At 36.5% G+C, this 15,829-nt stretch overlaps 1 protein-coding gene across 1 annotated transcript in view; it reads left to right on the top strand.

The window, feature by feature from the left end:
• The window catches only part of UPF2 (UPF2 regulator of nonsense mediated mRNA decay), a 56,900-nt gene that overhangs the window by 23,876 nt on the left and 17,195 nt on the right, over nt 1–15,829 (top strand). The window contains exons 9-15 of the mRNA XM_054399933.1: nt 4,615–4,723; nt 5,952–6,065; nt 7,198–7,314; nt 13,558–13,743; nt 14,272–14,475; nt 15,055–15,330; nt 15,608–15,791. Coding sequence (XP_054255908.1) covers nt 4,615–4,723; nt 5,952–6,065; nt 7,198–7,314; nt 13,558–13,743; nt 14,272–14,475; nt 15,055–15,330; nt 15,608–15,791 — 1,190 coding nt within the window. The remainder of the gene's footprint in view (nt 1–4,614; nt 4,724–5,951; nt 6,066–7,197; nt 7,315–13,557; nt 13,744–14,271; nt 14,476–15,054; nt 15,331–15,607; nt 15,792–15,829) is intronic.

The raw sequence follows: 15,829 nt of genomic DNA, 5'->3' as shown, positions 1-15,829 counted from the left end.
GCTGCATATCTTGTCTAATAGTTCAAAACAACATTCCAACACTCAAGTGAATGACTTTTCTAATCTAACTGTTGTTGTTTAATTATAAATACTAATTATTCTTAATATTAAGTAATAATAAAGTTCCATGTCCATTTCTTTATTTAGTATCCTTTTCTGCTGTGAGACCTCCTGAACTAATTAATGTTCCAGCTTCCAGTTCTCTCTGCTTGTACTAGTGATGCCCATCTCTGTTACTTAGCAGGAGATAAAGGATGTTGACTGAGCTGCTTGTTCTTAACTACAAACTGTTGCAATGAATTCCTATAGATAAATTTTAAAAGGCAATCCACCGTAATATTTAAGTTAGCTCTATTACTGCAGTTGTAAAGGAGCCATTCTGCTTTCTGTCTTGAAATCAACATCTACAATCCTTGCGTGTATATGACACACAGTACTACTGACTGCTATAAAATGCCTCAAATTGATTTAGAAAACAGCATAATGCACTGCTTCAGAGCTTTGTATGCTGTACATGAACAGCATTTGCTTCATGTCTCCTCACTGAGCCATAGCTATCGCATACTGGTTTTTACTAATTCCAGGATGTTTTGCAATACTTCCTCAGGAGTGGGAGAAGAAAACTTCTTGTGATTATGTGCTTGAGGAGATTTTTAGTCGGTGTGGGGTGGTTGTTGTTTAGGTGTGGGGTTTGTTGGTTTGGATGGGTTTTGGTTGACTGGTTAGTTTTTCTTTTTTTCCCTTTTATGGTTTTTTGGGGGGTTTTTGTATGTTTTTTGGCTTTGTGTGTTTGTTTTTGTGAAAGGTTCAGAGGACCTTTTATAGCATGTAGATAAGGCAGTGTATTTTCCAAGTGTCTTTGATCTCCAAGCAGATTAGATAATGCTGTCTACTTGTAACTATTACATTTGCAGCCATAATGAGGTATTTCAGTAGCAGAATAAGTTGTTTCTTTTCTTGAGAAATCAGTTCTGTTCAGGCACAGTAGTTTTACCAAGAAAGTACAGAACCATTTTCATGTTTGAGGAGCAATGCAGACGCTGTAAAGCCAAAGTCATTATGCGGTGATGCCAGGGAGCTTTCTTGCTCCCACTAGGGTTGGATTGATTGGGACAAATTCAGGATTCTTCAAGACAGAAAACTTAATCTGACAAAAAAACGAACTTTTTTTTCCTCAATTCACTGTGGATTAGTGTTAGAATACATCGTCATTACAGTGTGCTGTTGAGTGGTTATGAATGGATTACATTTATGTTTTCAGCTGCAATTCAAACCTCTAGCCCAAAAGAACAGAAAGCCTTTTTCAAAGATTTTTCAATGCTAGTACACAAGCAGCTTTCAGATTGGCATTGAAGGATTGATGTAAAACTAAATGTTAGCCTTTTAATTCAGGGCTATGTAGTTTGCACTACAGTCAGTACAGTGATTTAACCCGTACTGCTCAAGCTTTAGGACGTGTATAACTCTGTTATCTAACTGAATTACCTCTCTGTACAGGTAGAGGTAATTATTTATGTTTATCTGTATACTGCCATTGTGTTGTTTGGGCTTGGTTGGTTTTGTGTTGTTTTCTCTTGTTTGATTGTTTGGGTTTTCCCCCCACCCCAACTTCAATACAAGAAGTTAAAGTCTTTCTAAGCCTTGAATTCTAGACATAAGTCACAGTAAATAGGGGATGTTGTGGTTTCTGATTTTTTTTTTTTTTTTCCCATACCTATCTATAGTGATCTATGGAATTGCAAGTTTACTAAGCAAGAGATCTGTTGTTCATCATATGAAAATTTTTAGAATTATTAGTGGCTATTTTTAATTCAGAGGTTAGCTACTTCTCAAGTGTTAAATACTTCCCAGCAGTTTGACTCAAGTTGTAAACCTCTTCAGTATCTTATTTTGGCTCTTTATGCTGAGAATCCTCAGTAGCAAGATCCTTTTTGTTCAGATGAACTCAGCAGCGTTTCAGTGGCCTATCTCACTTGAAGATAAAATTGAGGGATGTGCTTGATATAAGATGTTTATGCCACAGCTAAGAAACAAAAGCAAAAAGCGCTTATCTGATAACACATCAATTCCACAACATCATTCTCTTCCCACTGAGCAGTGTGGCTGGCAGATTTATCTAGATTGTGATTATGCTGGTGAGGCAGGATTTCTTCCTCTGCTGTCTCATTCTTTAAGCTTTCTTGTATAATTCCAGTTAATAAATTTACAGAATTCCCATTTCACGTTCTGGGTATAAAAGTTTGGATGTACCCATTCTAGACAGACTGCAGTGAGGATTTGAGCTAAGTGTTAGTTTATTTTAAAAACAAACATTTGAAATTCTGCACCAAAAAAAGTGCTCTTAGGTCACTGAAGTGCAGTCCCATGTGATCCAGTCGACTAGATTTCAGTCCAAGGTATGTGGTCAAAATTACAATGGTCAGAAGTTGTAGTTTTTTACTATGTTGTCAGGGTGCTTAAAATGCAGGCTTCAGACAGTAACTTGACTCAACCCTGGTGCTAAACCTTGCTTCATAGTATGGAAAAGCAGGAGGCGAAAGCAATGCTGTGGGGGTTTGGGTTTTTTTCGTTCCTTTCTGGCCCCCTTCTCAAGAAAAAGGTGCTTTTGGAGAAAACAAAAACATAGATTAGCCTTAATGCAGGTACCAGTAGATGGTGCCACTGATACTGCAATCTCTCTGCTTCTGAACTTGGATTTTTGTCTCCTCTGTGAGGGAGGGAACAGACTCAACCTCCAGCTGCCAGTTTCGCAGTAATTGGCCCAAGGCTTTTCCTTATTATATTTCACCTATTTAGAAATACCCAGCATTACTGTTCTCCATGAAGAAACCTTTTGTGTTTTGTGAGGGAGTAACAACAATGTGCTCTAACACTTTAATTTTCCCCCAGGTATGTTCAGTTTACAGATGAAATTATTAGCTTTCAGCAGGCAGGTACTTGTTCAGCCCAGGATAAAACTTTCTGCTGTTTGTCTTAAAAGAGATGCCATAAAGGTATACCCTCTCAATTGAGCCAAAGTTGTGGGGTTTTTTTGGGTTGGTTGGTTTTGGTTTTTTTTTTTGTTGGGTTTTTTTTGTTTGTTTGTTTGTTTTGTTTTTTGTTTTTAGTTTAGCTTTTGTGTGTGTGTGAGGTAATGAGACTTTCACCTCTTCTGAGTGGTAATGCTAAATGCTTAATAACACTGTAGTAATTCGCTGTAGCTAGTCAGCCTTGACTGTGTGTTCCAACAAGCTTCATAAACGTAAATACTGCTTTGGTTATTGATTAACAAGAGATAATAAAAACTGTTAAATAGGTAACTGAGATATCTACAATGTTTCACCAGGGGTTTCATGTATTATCAGGAGGCTACCTAGCTATGCCTCCTTCATGTAGTAGCATATTCTGCTGGTTCTAATCCACAGCTGAAATGCATAATTATTCCTCCTTCTGGGAGTGGATATTAGAGACCTTGAAAATGTGCTCTAGTGACATAGCAGTAGGAAAGGAGAGGGAAGGCAAGTTTTGTATGCTTTTTTCTGAGGTCTTCCTCTTGATGCCTTTCCAGTTTTACTTTCCCTCTGCTTTTAGATGTTTTTAGCAGCGTTTCCCCCCGCTTCTTATGTTTCTTTTCCTTAGCAGATGGGAAAACCCTAATCCTTCATAAACTGTAAACTCAAGATCGGTTTTCCCACCTCCAGGCTATTTCTCACTTGAAGCATGCAAATTTAAGGTGTTTCTTTCCATTTAAAACAGTACGCTAGTTCTACAGTTCATCTGTTTGTTCTCAAAATAAACAAAAATTACTTTCTTCAGCTTGTAAATGATATAAGGCCTGAGAATACAGTTGTTTTCTCTGCATTTAGAAGTGATACATGCACATTTATGCAAAGCTGCTCTCATTTGTGTTGTGTCCTGTTACACGATGCCATAAACCAGGTTTAAGGGCATTTATCTCATTTTTACAACCAGATAGTCCTTCATGAAAAGAAATAAATTGCAAATTAAGGAAAACAAACTGGTCTCCCAAATTCCTTAGGGGAAACAAGTGATGCAGTGAAATGAGTAGGAGATTGTAGAATCAAGGAAAGAAAAAAGAAAATAAGTTAAGTTCTATAGAAAATTTTGAAACACTGGTTGGGTTATGGGGAAAAAGGATTGTTAGATCTGCTGTGTTTTGTTTTATTTAATAACTGCTCCTTTCATTTAGAAATTCACTGCTTTAAAAATAAAGGTGTTCTAATTATGTCTGCTGCTCAAAAAACCCCAACTGCAGTAAGAAAGGGAGTTGTCCATAAGAATGTTTAATCTTGCATATTGAGATGGAGCCAAGTTTTATTTCTATCTGGTAATTTCTTAAAGGTCAAATTCTGTACTTCAGCTGGTGTTCGGCATTTCACCTAAGGCAGTAGCTTTGAAAGGAAATCAACTGTGAAGGATTCCAGTACGATGTGGTAGTACACCTTGTGTTATTTTTAAATGATATTGAAACCTGCATTGTGAGCTTGTAAAATTACACGTACACAGTTCTGTCAATATATGCACATTCTTTTCATGAGTAAAACGGTACCCATGCTTGTAGATATAAATACATATACGTTGGTATAATAGACAATATATCATCTTTTGTTGCAGGTTGGATTTGCTACCATTTTATGCAAGACTGGTTGCCACATTGCATCCTTGTATGTCTGATGTAGCAGAGGATCTTTGTTCCATGCTGAAAGGAGATTTCAGATTTCATGTATGTTTTGGTTCATTTGAATGCAAAAAAATAAATCAATCTGATAATAATCATTCTTTTGGGAATGAAGTATTGTAAAGTGTTATTTCACTTTATGTAGATGCCAATCTTTAAATTCAGTGAATATTTCTGTCATCTGAGTGTATTTGTTCTAGAATACTAGGTCTGTAAGTTTAATAGTTTAATTTTTTTTTTTTTTACAATTTAGCATATGTCTGCATATATATATATAAATACTAACATAAATTGTGAAACAGTATAAGTTGCAAACATTAGAAACTAGTTCAACTGCAAGTGTTAAGAGTTTTTTGGTAAATCAATAACTAACATTTAAAATGAGAACTAACTTAGTGTAACAACATGTTCCCCATGATAAGGTTACTGTTGTAATATTGTGGTTACTTTGACAATATCGCAAATTACTTTTTACTGTTTTCATCAACGAAGATTTTCTGTTCCTCTCAAGTGTATTTTTCAGAGTTGTTTCTTTCACTTTGAAGTTTTGTTATCAAATTTATTATGGTGCACAGTGATGATTTCCTCACTGTTTTCTAAGTTTTATGGCATGGATTTCATTTTTTTTTTCCTCATGTTGACATTAAAAATGCATATGAGCTGCTCAGACTAAGCCTTATCTATCTGAAGCTGACCTCAGAAAAAAGTGTATCTTTGGGGAGAAATACAGTTTTGTATTTTCCATATTATGTTTAGATGTAGATATAAATTCGTGTTTTGGTGGTCAAATTATGCTGCTTGTCAGTAATTTTGAAAAGGAAAAACATAGTCTGCATTGTATTAAAGCTGACTTGAAAGTTGTCAGTGTTTAATATTTCCTTGCGGATTGCAGAAGTGGTCCTATTCATACAGATACTACTTACTGATTCTAAAACTAGAGAATCCAGAGTACTTAACCACTGCTTCAGTGGGATAGAGACATGGGTGGCCAGGTTGATGTTTGTCTGTAACTGTAGATGTTAAAGGACTTGAGAGATTTTTGGGAGGAGTAGGAGGATGGGAAAAAGAAATTCAGAAGCTTCTGAATAAACAAGGTTGTAGAAAGCCTTTCAGGAAACCCAAAGGTAGGTAAAGGTAGAACATAAGGAACCAAACAAATATCAAACACTGTTGAATTCTCAAGCTTATTATGAATGTTCAAGTCGAACTAATTTATAAGAGGGTAAGGTATTTTTGAGGGCCTTAGATCAAGTGCTGCTGCTTTTATTTTAAGGTAAGAAAAAAGGACCAGATCAACATTGAAACAAAGAATAAAACCGTGAGATTTATTGGTGAGCTTACCAAGTTTAAGATGTTCTCCAAAAATGACACTCTGCACTGTTTAAAGGTTAGTGCTGTGATAGTCCTATACTACTGTATTTGCTATCTCTTCGTATGTCTATTGCTGGAGTAATCAATTAAGTCATTGCATCTGATGTTTTAAATCCTGATGTCGGTGGCTACTGTGCCTAAGGAGATTTTTAAGCTGTTCTGGAAGTTAGAATGTTCTAATTTTTTCTGATGGTAGAATTACATTAAAATTCTGTCTTTGAACATAACCAATGAGCTAACAACATTCCCTGTAAAGCTATGGTAGACATTGCTACTTACTCATCTGTTCTACATTGCAAATCTTTCATCATGTTCATTTGAATTCATGTTTTTACAGAGAAAATAACAGTAAAGGGGAGAGGTTAGAAGCAGAGGGTTTTTTTAGTGATGCAGGGAGGGGATTATATGCTGTTCTAGCAAGTGCTTTTGTTTGAGGAACAAAACAAATCTTTGGAAAGCATTAATCTCCAGGTATATCATCTCAGCTTGCATGCTGATAAACATTCAAATTTATCTTTTGATGTTAAGTCCCTAATTAAACATGGGTTTTGAAAAATGAGTGCCTTTAATAAAATTGGATGAAGACTCTTATGGATTAAGATCACTTCATGTGGGAATAGTTTTTATTCCTTGACTCTTAAGTATCAAAGCTGAATGTTAAAAAAGTTGTATTCCCTCATAATTTTTCTTCTCACCTATAAAATATCATAAAATGCAAAACTTAAGTTACTGCTTAACTTCATACAACTAAATTAGATGTGCTTTGAGGTTACTGTGTCCTTGCATATTTGATGGTTTCCCAGTCTAGCAACAGGAATTTTAAAGTATGTATGACTTAGTTGGAAGGTGTATGGGAGAGATTATAGTATTTATTTTAATGTTGTAGTCTTTTTATGCTAGGCTTAGTAAGCATCCTGTTCTTCAAGTTTCTGGACCCTGCATTTGGGATTTAAACTGTTCTTATGCTTTTAAAATTAGGTGAACATTTTGAATTTTGTTAACATCTGATCAGTGAAATCAATTAGCATTTTTTTCTTAAAGTCTGTGGAACACCACAGTAGTGTAAAGTCTGGTAGACAGAATATACTGTTTTCTGTAGTTGAAAAAGATGTTTTAATGTGCTGTGTTTCTGTATGAATATATACCAGATGCTTCTGTCAGACTTTTCTCATCACCATATTGAAATGGCATGTACTCTTCTGGAAACCTGTGGAAGATTCCTCTTTAGATCACCAGAATCTCACTTAAGAACCAGCGTCCTTTTGGTAAGAGAAAACTTGTTGTCTTATGAAGGCAGGTGTCAGGCACTGAGTTAAACCAATTACTGCTTTTATTTTTTGTCTTTTTGATGTGGTCTCACAATAAGTATGATTGTGACTAGTACCTTAATTGTTAGTTACAATGTCCAAGCACTGGTAAGTGAAAACTTCCATTAAATTTTTCCTTCAGTGCTCTGGGAGGATAAAGTTCTTAATTCTTTAATAAAAGAAGAGACAAGGATGGGAGCACAACAAATCAGCTTTTCTGGAACCTTGTCTCCTCGCTGGAATGGAGTTGAGTGGACTGGTGTTCAGGTCCTAGGCTGCTTTGGCACTATCAGCCTTGGTTTGTAGTCCTGTGAACTTGTGTTGTGTTATTTATGGCCTATCCAGTGTTGTTTCAGCTCTGACATTGTACCTACTATGAGAACAGTTTTCTGAAAATATTCTAGAGAACTCCAGTTGTCTTCAAATGTAATCGAATGATTAAATTTTTGAAGCAAAAAGCTATTGGTTTTGAGCTACAAATAATTCAGAGATAGGGCAAAAACAGAGGATGAGGATGAAAGAATGCAGTAGCTGTGCCTGAACATGCTTGAGATACTGTTTGAGGGGAAAAAATGTTAGTGAACAGAACTGGAGGTCATATTTCAACTGGAGATGAAGACAGTGGTGAGAGAGGTGGAGTCTGTGCCCTGTGTAACAGTCTGGGATTTCAAATTTGAAAAAAATTTACGAAGACACTAGAGAAAGGGGTTTTAGAAACAGAGATGGGTAATTAGATGAAAAGTGGTATCTGTAGGTCTAGATAAGTATTATCAAAGGTTTAAAAATAACAAAGGCAAACTCTAGGTCATCTTGAGTGTATCAGTTTGAGCCCTGGCTGATGTTTAATGGCTTGAGAGGCAATTGTAACACTGTGTCCAAGGCAGAAGACTGAGTCAAACATGGTTGAAGTCTCTCAGAGCAATACTAGCAATAGGAAATTGCATTAAATCAAGCAGTTCAACCACATGCAGGCCAACTAATAGACCATGTGATTGTATTGAAAGTCTGACCAGATATTCGCATATTCCCTTCAAATCCCTGCACTGCAAGAGGAATACGGATGTCTATCTACAGTAAATAATGTAGTCCATGTTTTAGGGAGAGAAAGTCTACATGGTTTGCTCTTCTGGAAGGGAGCAATTTAAGCGTTTGCAGTATCTTTGTACATAGCTCTTAGCTCTGAGATGTCCCTGTCTGCTGTGGTTGTGTCCTTTCCTATCAAATCACAGGCTTACTCTTCACAGGTCTTTTTCTTGAATCTGCAGCTGCCCTTCTCATGCTGAAGAGTTAATAGGCAAGCAGTTGTTGCCTTCTTGAGCATACCATAGAATTTCTTTTCCATTAAATGTTGTTTCTTTCTGAACCTTTTTGTCACTGTGTTCATTGCAGTGGTGTAGTCGAAGGGCAGACAAAAGAGATGGACAAATTTAATTGCAAGTTCTTGGCTTGTGCTTTTTGTTGCAATATACTTTGTGCCTTGAAAGGTTTGAATCTCTAAGTTGCTTAAAGGTTTGCCAGCTGACGTGTTTTATGTTAAATATATTTCTGTCCATATCAGTCCCTAAAAGCAGTGTTCCTTTATCTTTAAAAGACTCTTAACTCATTGCTACCATTTTCCAGTAGCTAATAAAGATTTTAGTAGTCAAGAAAAAATTAAATACCTTTACCACAGCTGCTTTTCCAAACTTTTAGTCTTAGTCATTGCAAAAATACTGTTTGTTGGCTGCATTGCTGAAATCTGCTGGATGAGAATGCAAAATGTGACTTAACTGCGATGCATAAGACAAAGCACAAGCACTGTTTCAGTAACTGAGGCTTAAGCCTTACAAGGTTGTGGATAAATAATCTTTTCTTATGCATTGAGGAACCAGGAGAAGATAGAGGTGGCAAATCAGTTTGGAGTATCTGTTGATTAAGGTGTAAAACAGGCTAAATAGATCTGTGTTCTACAACCATCTTAATAGCTGCATCTTCTAATGTTGCCCTATAGAAATAACGAAGATTAATTTTGACTTAAATAATGTTATACAAATTGGATCATAATCTTACAGTAACAGTTGGTGTGAACTGTAGAAAAGATTACTCCTGGAGCAGGGGAGCAATCACTCATCAAGATCTTGTGGTAAAAATCTAAGTAAATGTAACACTGATCTTACCAATTACTCTTATGGGTGGAAACTACATTTCAGTATCTGAAGGGGACCTACAGGAAGGCTGGGGAAGGACTGTTTAGAAGGGTTTTTAGCAGTAGGATGAGGGGCAGTGGTTTAAAACTGAAGTAGGGTAGATACAGGTTGGACATCAGGAGGAAGCTCTTTACAACGGGGGTGTGAAATACTGGAACAGGTTGTGTAGGGATGTGGTTGAGGCCTCATCTCTGGAGACATTCAAGACCAGACTTGATGTGGTGGTGGGCAGCCTGATCTAATTGGAGGTGTCCCTGCTCACTGCAGGGGGCTTTGTACAAGATGAACCTTGAAGGTACCTTCCAACCCAACTGAATCTGTGAATTGAAGTATGTTGGTCTTCCAAGTAGTTATTGGTCTTAATCTTTACTGCTGCTGATATATTATGGTATAGAATGCCAAACAGGCTGTATGTTTCCTGCTAAAAACAGTAATGCTTTGTCTTGGTGTGGAAGAAAGTCATAGTTAAGGATGGATTTTAAAAGTAACTTAAGGGAAAATTGATTATGAAGTGTTCAGTAAGAGTGCCACAGTCTTACTGGCACTAAGTGATTCATTCCAGAGGAACGTTTAGTGATCACATTATGGTTTTGTAGAACTGCTTTCATGTTTTGCAAATTTAAAGATTCGTCTTTTATCAGCACTGATTAGTTATGTTAATCATTTTTGGGGCAAGTCTTTAGAATCCAGTGTCCTTCATGTTATTTAAAATATTAATGTAAAACTAATGTGGCTTTAGGATCAGCTTGTTGATAAATGGATTATTTGAATTGGATTATTTGAACTGATGCTATGGAAGGAAGATCAGCATTATATTGAACTATGTTTCTGTAATGTAATTGTGTTAAAATATCAAATTCTCGCGTTATGCTGTTGTGGTCTCATTAAAAGAATATTTGAAGTTCTGCTATTAAAAGCCTTCTCCTGCATTGTTAATCCTTGAAGTTAGACAATCTTGTCAAATTGTCTTTTTAAGCTTTAGGGCAAGATCGTTGGTACTCCTAAAAATCATTCATTCCTCAGGGTGACTCCTTTTACAGATAGAGTTGAAACTGTGGGACAATGTTGTTTGTACAGAAAGAGGCTGTAACAAAGTAGTTAGAATGAGATTGTTAATTCACTGCAACAATAGCTTGCTTCCAAGACATTTTGATTTTAAACTGTTGGAACAAGTAGCAGGGCAGAGTAGTAAAGGGAAAGAGGAGTGGACTGTGACAGTTAGTCATGGTGAATTATTTTTCTGAATTAGGTTTTTCCTGCAGCTTGGGTTTTACCTGGTAACTTTTTTGTTGTTGTTTTTTTGTACTGCCTTGCAGAAATTCTATTTTTTGCAGTGTGAACTGGTGTTACCAGGTTTGACGTGGGGGCAGGAGTAGAGGAGCACCTCTTAAGTCTCACCAGATTTTCTTTTGAAATGCATCTGCAATATATGTTACATGGAGAGTGGTTTTATTGCTCACCACAAAACAACAAACCCAACCCTGCTTTAAGTTGGACATTTTAATGTTTCTGTTCCCTTTATGAAAGGAAAACCAAAAAACCCAATCTTCAAATGTAAAGCTTTACTTCTGTAGTTCTTCATTTCAGCCTAGTAAAATGAAGACCCAAAGTATTTAATTAGCTCAAAGCGCTTTAGATTTCAGGTCGTGCTTTTTTCTTCTGAAGTATGTCAAGGTTTTTGGTACTGTAGACAGTGTGTTGTTGTGGATTCTCTTTCCTGCTTGTCCAACTGACTTGATGCCTTAAATGAAAAAAAAAAATCGCAACACACAAAGCTGCTTAAAATTGTGACAATTTTTAATAGTGATTGAGACTAATACCATCCACTTAGTTTACCTACTTGAGATTGTTCAAAATGATACATTACAGTGATTCTGAGACTTGGGGTAGTGCATGTGGTCTTTCCTGGGAAGAAACAATTACAACTTATTATTAACGATACAATGTGCAACTTGTTATAGCAGGAAAATATACAGATTACTTAGTTCTAGGTGGGGGTTAGATTTTATTTGCAAGCCTCTCTGTCATTTTTTTTCTATGCTGCTTTACTTTGCCCACTTAATTTTTCAGTTAATAGTAAAGCATGGTAAATGTTAAGGCAACAAATGTGTATTTTCACCTTGTGCATCTAGAGAAGGTGGAAAAAATTACAAAGGTAGTATCAACATATACGTTAACGTAGTAAGCTTTTGGAATTTTCTGTTATAAGTGGTTTTTCCCCCACAAAACTCAGTATTTTTTTGTGTGCTCAATTTAACTGTTAAAAGTTCTGGGCCCCTGTTAAGTACCTGTAGGTAAATGTGCTACCACTTTCCCTGTTTGGAAAAGAAGACTCTATTAGGGAATCAAAGGAGATGCCATTTGTGTTATTGGAAAGGTTAAAAATGAAATTATCGTAGAATGGCTTTGTTTGAAAAGGACCTTAGAAATCATCTACTCCAACCTCCCTGCCATGGGCATGGACACCTCTCAACTAGACGTGGCTGCTCAAGGCCTCATCCAACCTGGCCTTGAACACCCCCAGAGAGGAGGCATCCACAACCTTCCTAGGCAACCTATTCCAGAGTCCCACCATCTTCATACTGAAGAACTTCTTCCTAAGATCCAGTCCAAACCTGCTCTCCCTCAGCTTCAAACCATTCCCCCTTGTCCTATTGCTAGACACCCTTATGAAAAGTCCTTCTCCAGCCTTCCTGTAGGATAGGTTGCTTACAGGCTAGGAGGAAAGATACATTATTTGTTGGGTTTCTCTGTTACACAAAATGACTCTTCCTTATGGAATTAGCAGCTGAAACTCAAGGAGCTTTTTAAGTACATTTGCATTTCAGCTGAACTGAACCACTGCTGTGTAAAAGAAACTTTACGTTATTTCAATTTAGTGGAAGGTCCACCAGCATGAAAAGTGGTGAGTGAAGAAGCACAAATTACCAAAAAAGGCTTTTCATTAGTTTACTGGGTTGTATGAATGTGTCCTAACATTTGTGTGATGATAAAACAGTACTTAGCTGTTAGTTTTATCTGTTTGATAGTTGAATTACTGTGTAGCCAACCTCTGTTAAAATAATGAAGTCTAAATCAGTATAGTTTCTTTTCCTGTTAAACCACCTTGGAATGATTCAGAACATACGATGTCCTGTGATGTACATAAAAATTTCATGTCACTTACAGAATATATACATATAATTACACATATGCATATAAATTTTTTGTGGTGGATTTAAGCTCATCCTCGTTTTTAACTGTAAAAATCAGCAAATTAGAACTGCTACTTTAGTTCTTGTACAGAATTTTTGCATACAAGGAATTTTTCAAACAGACAAATCTTAAAGTACGTATCCCAAAGGCAGTATGGAGCAAAGATTGTGTTCAGTGAGGAAAACTAGGTCAATCCTGACAATTAAGCAGAGTAATCAATGCTAGTGTGGTAACTCCTGTCTGATTTCACATACACCACCCCCCTACCCCCCTCCAACATACTTTATTTTAGTTTCTGGTTTTCTTGCAGTCTGTTCTGCTTGGGTAAACAGCAGCAATGGCACATGTAATAAGGAAAATACCACTGCCTAAATAGTTTAAAAATCCATATGAAACCACCAATATAAACTCTAGAGTTGCATACTGATGTGAAATGTAGATTGCTGCTCACGGTTCAGTAAGTTTGTGTCAAGACATCAATATTTCAGCTATTTTAGTTAAAGAAAATCATGTTTTGAGTAGCAGCTAATGATCTTATTAACCATTTATCTGAAAAGTAATATTGAGATTTCAAGGGAAACTTTAAATACGTTTCTGAAACCTTTTTCGCAGTGGGTGAACCATTTGAAAAATAGAGATTGTCAAGAAAATGATCTTGGAAATAGCAACCTGGAACCAATATCTATGCTTTGTCCTTTCTTCTTTCTAACTTTTCTGCAACCTTCCAAGTTTCCTTTATCCCAAACAAAACTGTAGAAGCTTTTGGCTTGAAAACGTAGTATGCCAACATCTTTTACTGATCATTTACATTTATTTCCAGGAACAAATGATGAGAAAAAAGCAAGCAATGCATCTTGATGCACGCTATGTCACAATGGTAGAAAATGCCTATTACTACTGTAATCCCCCTCCAGCTGAGAAAACTGTGAAGAAAAAACGTCCTCCTTTGCAGGAATATATTCGTAAGCTTCTTTACAAGGATCTCTCCAAGGTCACCACAGAGAAGGTAAATCCTTTTTGAGTCTGTGATACAGATTTTACTGGAATTGGTGTAGTACAAACTTTCAGAGGCTTTGGGGAAGGTTATAATTGTTTTAATTGCAAGGAAGAGAGACCATTTTTGTATCCTAGATTAAGGTAGCTTCATTTATTTTATTGTACTGCATAGAAGCTCTGGTCATGGACCTGCAGTGTCCATGGCATGAAGTGCTGAACAAACGGAGAAGGAAATGAGGATCTCTGTTCTGAATAGCTTCTGTTCAGAGCAAGAGACAAAGCTAGTTATGTACAGACTGCAAGAGTAAGGAAATCATGTAACAGATTTGGTCAGCTTGATTAGCTAGAGAACAGCACCTGGGTGTTACATGTGTGAAGTTTTCTGTACCTACAGGGTCTGGAGGATGCTTGAAAAAGAATGAGGCTGCTTGCAGGTGCTTACAGGGATTTCATTCTGGCCATGAGAAACGGGTTGAAACTGATTGTCTTGATATTTTGCCTGCTAAAAATGTTAAGCATCTCTTAAAATTTCATTTAGGTCTTGAGACAGATGCGCAAGCTGCCTTGGCAGGATGTAGAAGTAAAAGACTATGTTATATGCTGTATGATCAACATCTGGAATGTGAAATATAATAGTATTCACTGTGTAGCCAACCTCTTAGCAGGGTTGGTCCTTTACCAGGAAGATGTTGGAATTCATGTTGTGGATGGAGTGCTAGAGGATATTCGACTAGGAATGGAGGTAAACAGCCCACATTCTTACAGAGCTAATGCATCTGCTTTTGGTGAAAGGAAAACAGTAAAGCAGTCTTGCTTAAAGAAGGGAATCCTTGGGTTCTGGATTTTTGTCTTGACTTTTTTACCTCAGTTGTTTGTGTTTTGCAGGTTTATTTAAATTAAGGAAAAACACTTGCCCAAAAACTCAGACAGAAAACTGTAAAGATAACTAGGACGATTGTTTTGCCCCATTGTCATAGTGAAGACATAAAACTTAACTCTTTCACAGTGTAGTCAGATGGAGGTCTTTGGAGACTAGTAGTTGTTCTGATAGATGATGATAGAATTACAAGAATTCTCTAGGCAAGGAATAATCATGGATTTAAGATAGTATGTATGCTAAATCTATTTGAGCTGCTAGTTGAGCATCTTTCATAACTCCTTTATAATATTTAATTTTGTTTACTATAGGTAGCCATAACCATTTTTTTTACTATAACAAATTCTATCCATTTTTATTTATACTGCTTTTTTATGAGCAAACTTTTTACCAAGATTCCCTTATGTCTGTCTGGTGTAATTTTTTTGTTCTTTTTTGGTAAAGGTTAACCAACCAAAGTTTAACCAACGGCGGATCAGCAGTGCCAAGTTTTTGGGGGAGCTTTACAATTACCGAATGGTGGAATCAGCTGTAATATTTCGAACTCTCTATTCTTTCACATCATTTGGTGTGAACCCTGATGGCAGTCCTAGTCCACTGGACCCTCCAGAGCATCTTTTCAGAATCAGACTAGTTTGTACTATCCTTGATACCTGTGGGCAGTACTTTGACAGAGGATCCAGCAAACGAAAACTTGATTGCTTCCTTGTATATTTTCAGGTATTCTAAACTAAATTCTGTACAGTTTTGTAGAGTTGTTTAACACTCACGTGAGTCTGTTAGGTATTTCTTTCATTGTTCTTTAGCACTGTGATTTTTAGAATCCTGTCTGTTACCAGATAATGTTTAGTGATACCAAAATATCTAATAGTTGTATGAAGTAATCTACATTTTTCTACTGTATGAGCATAGCTAGGCATTATAAGCTTCGTAAGTTAAATACCTTATAAATGCCAGTGTACATGTAATTTATTCTGAGTATTTTATTACTTTTTAGCGGTATGTTTGGTGGAAAAAAAGCCTGGATGTTTGGACAAAAGATCACCCATTTCCTATAGACATAGACTATATGATCAGTGATACACTTGAACTGCTGAGACCAAAGATAAAGCTCTGCAATTCTCTGGAAGAAGCTATCAGACAGGTTCAAGACTTGGAACGAGAATTCTTAATAAAACTAGGTAAGAAAATGTGCAAGGGGAATGAAGTCTTTGTCAAT

Source organism: Indicator indicator, chromosome 3 (assembly GCF_027791375.1).
Source record: "Indicator indicator isolate 239-I01 chromosome 3, UM_Iind_1.1, whole genome shotgun sequence".
Classification (NCBI taxonomy): domain Eukaryota; kingdom Metazoa; phylum Chordata; class Aves; order Piciformes; family Indicatoridae; genus Indicator; species Indicator indicator.
The sequence above is the reverse complement of the archived record's forward strand: the minus strand, read 5'-3'. Positions and strand labels throughout refer to the sequence as shown.